General features: G+C 36.2%; 1 protein-coding gene across 9 annotated transcripts in view; it reads left to right on the top strand.

Moving 5' to 3' along the window:
• Positions 1 to 5,331, top strand: part of STRBP (spermatid perinuclear RNA binding protein) — a 198,700-nt gene that overhangs the window by 101,678 nt on the left and 91,691 nt on the right. For all 9 annotated transcript variants that reach the window (XR_236501.4, XM_059891235.1, XM_059891236.1 and 6 more), the window contains 2 exon segments: positions 2,672 to 2,839; positions 4,982 to 5,202. Coding sequence is in view for 8 of the 9 variants with exons in the window: in XM_059891235.1 (XP_059747218.1) it covers positions 2,837 to 2,839; positions 4,982 to 5,202 (224 nt within the window). In the remaining variant the exon portion in view is untranslated.

Below are 5,331 nucleotides of genomic sequence, written 5' to 3'. Positions count from 1 at the left end.
GTCAGTCAAACCAGTCCATCCTAAAGAAAATCAATCCTGAATATTCATTGGAAGGACTAATGCTGAAGCTAAAGCTCCAGTATTTTGGCTACCTGATGTGAAGAGTTGAGTCATTGGAAAAGTCCCTGAGGCAGGAGGAGAAGGGGACGACAGACAAAAAGATGGTTGGATGTCATCACCGACTTAATGGACATGAGTTTGAGCAAGCTCTGGGACATGGTGAAGGACAGGGAGGCCTGGTGCTGCAGTCCGTGGGGTTCCATGTACAGTCCAGCGAGTTGTACATGACTGAGTGGTTGAACAACAAAATAGTTTTCTGGTGATGTGTGTAGGCTTTTCCATGTATAGTACCATGCCATCTGCAGATAGTGACAGGTCTACTTGTTCCTTTCCAATTTGAATTATCTTTATTTCTTTTTCTTCTCTGATAGCTGTGGCTAGGATTTCTAAAACTGTTGAATAACAGTGGCAAATAGGGCCCAGAGCTTGATGTTTGGGTAGGGTGTTTACTCTCCATACTAATGACTGAAAAGTGCTGTTGGTGATCCATAATTTCTCCACTATGTCAGCTTTTTTTTTTTTTTTTTTTTGGTTGTGTTTGTTCTTAGTTGTGGCACATGGGTAGAACACCCAGGCTCAGTACTTGCATAACTTGGGCTTAGTTGCTCCATTGTATGTGAGATCATAGTTCCCTGACCAGGGACCAAACCTGCATCCCCTGCTTTGCAAGGTTGATTCTTAAACCACTAGACTACCAGGCAAGTCCCACTACATCAACTTTTACTTAGCATTCTTCTCTCTTTTTCTGTTTTCAGCCAACTTTCATAATATGTTTGACTTACTGGTTTTACCTTTTTATAGAGAGCAGCTTGTGGATTTTGTTTTCAGTTCTTATGTAAATGTACAGCAGTCTTTGGCTGCAGGATTCACAGCCAAGTACTGAATGGTTGAATCCTCTAGAATGGAGTAAGGTTGGAAATGGGAAATGCAAAAAACTCTAAATAGTATAGTTTGATCTTTATACAAAAGATAAAATTCTAGTGACAGGGTGGTCTTTGAAGTGTCTCTTACCATTGATCATGTTTTAGTTTGTGTCTTAACTTTGTTGTACAAAAGGGCCCTGTGATTTGCAGTATATGTATGTTCCCTCTTTGATTTGATATATGGAATAATCTAAGTTCCATCTATTTTGTTCATTCGCTTAGTCATGTCTGACTCTTTGTGACCCCATGCACAGCAACATGCTGGGCTTACCTGTCCTTCACTGTCTCCCAGAGTTTGTTCAAATTCATGTCCATTGAGTTGATGATGATCTCATCCTGTTGTCTCCTTCTCCTCCTACCCTCAATCTTTCCATAATTAGTTGTTATGTAACATAAAAAACTCAGTCTTCACTGGCTTATTTCAGGTGGATTTTGTAAGTCAGAGTCAGGGAAGTTGGTTATAAGATGTGAATTGTGTTGCATGTAGGTCATAACTTAGTATCATTTGACTGAGTGTGGATCTGTTTTTTTCATTTGTAGTATTGGGTAGAGTTAAATGTCACCTTTAACTTTGCTGGTCCTAAAAATTCAAAAAGGATCTTTTTTTCTTTAAGAGAGTAACTGTTAGGAAATTATTGTAGATGAAAGTAAAAAGGGGATTTCCTTGTTTAAGGGAAAATTTAAAGGAAGTATTCTTGCCTGGAAAATTCCATGGACTAAGGAGCCTGGTGGGCTGCAGTCCATGGGGTTGCGAGGAGTCAGACACGACTGAACACACAACACAGCACAACACACAGAACACTGCGATGAAGAGGAAGCTGCTTCTCGTGGGTGTTCATGTCTTCTGTGTGTGTGTTTCTCCTGATAGTCATGTAATGTATATGTTCTATTTTAATAGTCTCTAGTTTTTTTTCTTTCTTTTTTTATTTTTTACAGCTGGCTTGTATATAAGGACCTCAGCAGTGTTCAGAAAAGCTTATTTTTACCTTACCTGGAATAAAATCTCAAAAGTGGAACATAGGGGTAATAGAATGAGTCTTAGGCCTCTGGGCAGAAATATGCGTGGGATTCTGGTGACAGCCATTCATGGGTAATGAAATAAGGATTGAGTGAATATTCAGCAGTGTGGCATAGCACTGCATATAGGTTGAGAGGGCAGTAAGGTCTCTAGGGAGTTAGGAGAGGAGAGCCAAAAAAGCATGCTGAATTTTAGGCCTGAAATGATTAAAGAAGAGATATTGTTCCAACATATATTGTAAGTCTGATGGCAGTGTCAAATGGAAAAGCCTCTTGGTTACAAGCAAAAGTGTTATATTTCCAGGTGTCCTTATCTACTTTTCAGATAGGCCTGACTGATGCCAATTTCTGTTGAAAATCTCATGGTTAATTGCAACATTTTCCCCACCAATAGTAGTATTACATTTTCTGGTTGTATTTCTTTACTGAATCTGTGTTTGTTAATATATTCATCTCATTGAATACAACTAGTTATTTCTCTGGTCATATCACTTAGGCTCTTGGGCCCAGGCCTTCAAAGGATGTTTTAGCTTTTGTTTAAAATAAGTAATTTTCCACTATGAAGATTGTTCTGTTTTATTCAGTAATATGTTTATGGGTTTCACCCTCTGATATGAAACTAATCATAAATAAGCATTTTTGAAAAGTTGTTTTTCTTTTTCTCTTGCAAGTGTACTCTAGAGAACAAGCCTTCAGATATCTTTGCCATATTGACTCTGAGCCATCAGGGGACTCAGGCTTATGAGGAGGTACTGTCACACAAAGCAGTGTCTAGTGAAGACGACAAGAAAGAGGGGAAAGGATCGGAAGAAGAAGCTAAAATACTATAGAAAACCATGGTAGGTTATCATTTATAATTCCTTAATTTAGTTACCGAAGAGCTCAGTTATTTAAAGTTGAAACTATTAACAGTGAAGGCAAGTAAAAACAGTGGTGTTAATTTTTGGCTCCAGTGCATCAGCTGAAGATGCCATTCTACTATTTAAGCAAAGCGAATGAGTTCAGATTTATTACGAGCCCTTTAAACCACAAGATGGAGCCCCATGAGCCTGCAGTCCATAAATTATTAAATACAAAGGAGAGAATGCTCATAAATAATATTTTCTAATAAAACTGGTATTAGCAAACTGATACAAATGGCTAAGGTGACCTTGAACTTGAAATTATGTAATTTTTCTCTAGCCTTCTACCTGAAGCTCAGTGTTTTAAAGGCCTGAACCAGTTCTTTAAGTAATGATTTGAAGGTTTTGCAGTTTGTAAAATGTGTGTGTATTTAACTGAAAACAAAACAAAACAAAACTTTTTTTTCCACGTGCTTTTGATTTTAAAATAATAAGGTCAAATATTGAGTGTATTGAGGATACTGAACTGAATATCCTAGAAACCTTAGTTTTTGTGGAAAGTTCATACTTAAATTGAATTAATTTTTTAATTGGTAAAATATGCTGAAATATTTTGCTCCTATTTTGGTTCTGAAGGATATGTGATTTCCCCCCCACCCCCCCACCGCTAAGTGTAAGCAAGAAAATGCTTAAAAAAGATAAGTGTGGGGAAAAGCACAAAATATTAATCATCTGTGTTTTTGAAATATGTTGTTTAGCAAGTCTGAAGGTATTTCTTTAAGAAAGATTTTATTTAAAAAAAAATTTGTTCTGGGTTTGTTCTAGCAACTTAGTTGACTTGGTCTCTAAAGAAGGAACTCTACTAATATTTTAATTGTGAATGGTGGGGAAAAATGTTAACTTGGGATGGATTTTCTCTGTCATTTAGTTTTATGGTGAGCTGTGATGAATGACACTATAACTTGTATTTCTTCTCATATGAAATGAATTATTTGCCTCTTCAGCTTATTTATCTGTTGCAGTCTAGATATTCTTACTGCTTAAATACTTCATATATATCACTTGTCATAGTTGGTGAAAATTCTTTTCCTAGTTTATTCATTTTAAATGTAGCTTGTTCATTTTGCTGTGTAGTGGTACAAGTGTCTTAATGGTATTTGTAAATTTGGAGATATTCAAAGGTTTTTGGATGTGTGACTCATGAGTGTGAAGGATCTACTCTATTAAAATTTCATGAAATTCATTCTATTTCTAGGTGCTAATCTGCTCCACTGATTTCTGGGCCAGCATGTCATTTTAATTATTGCTTTTTAAATTTTTGATATTTTATTTTAGCATAATGGTACCACCCATCCACCTTTGTAGAATAGTTCTTAATGCTGTCATTGATCCCTCCCCTCACCCCCATGAGCTTTAAAATTATTTTTGTGAAATACTAAAATGAATCTATCTTGAGGGAATTTTGATTGAGAATGTGTACATATTTGTAAATTAGTTTGGGAAATTAATTCTTTTACAATATTTATTTTCCCCATTTTGGAAGCTGGAATATCTCCTACTAATCTATTTTAAAAATTAAAGCATCACACCAAAGGTTTGAATGCCAAAAAGTAAGTAAGATTCTGATGTGGCCCATAGTTTTACTGTCTTGTTCACATATAACTTTGTATTTTATATTATTATATTACAAAATCTCAATTTTTCAAAGTGCAGAAATATTCAGCAGTTTGGATAGGAGTGACTGGGTATCATGAGTCACCTGTATGCATTTCTATATACTCTGCCGAAAATAGGAAGTGTCTGTTTCTTGCCAATGATGTGTGATATGGATGACCTTTTTTGATGTGATATTGAAAACACATCTATTCAGCTAAAAGGTGGAATATACATAATACTGAATGTGATGTGTGTGAACTTTTCCAAAACATGAATGAAAGATTTAAGGTTTTCTGGTGTGGGTTTTTACTTCCTTTCTTGAGCAGTTTTTTTGTTGTTTCAATGTTAACTGTTTCACAACAGTTTGACATAGCTAATCACAACAGTTATTAGCTGTGACTTGATTAAAATATATTTGTAAGTCATCCTTTTCAGGTACCATTTCTTTTATCAAAGTAATAGTTTTCTTTCATCTTCTGACAGAGATCTATCAGATCTTTTGCCAATGATGATCGCCATGTTATGGTGAAACATTCGACAATTTATCCATCTCCGGAGGAACTTGAAGCTGTTCAGAATATGGTATCTACTGTTGAGTGTGCTCTTAAACATGTCTCAGATTGGCTGGATGAAACAAGTAAAGGCACAAAAGCAGAGGGTGAGACCGAAGTAAAGAAGGAAGAGGCCGTAGACACCTATTCCAAGTAAGTGTGACCTGACCTTTGTGTGACACTTTACTTGTAGTGCCCAGAAAGTCCAGGGTCCCATCCCACTGGGTTACACTTGGTATGTGGTGTTCTTTGGGTTTTCTCGTTTATATGACTGTAAACAAG

Source organism: Bos taurus, chromosome 11 (genome assembly GCF_002263795.3).
Source record: "Bos taurus isolate L1 Dominette 01449 registration number 42190680 breed Hereford chromosome 11, ARS-UCD2.0, whole genome shotgun sequence".
Taxonomy (NCBI): domain Eukaryota; kingdom Metazoa; phylum Chordata; class Mammalia; order Artiodactyla; family Bovidae; genus Bos; species Bos taurus.
Note: the sequence above shows the minus strand (reverse complement) of the source record. Positions and strands in the feature narration are given on the sequence as shown.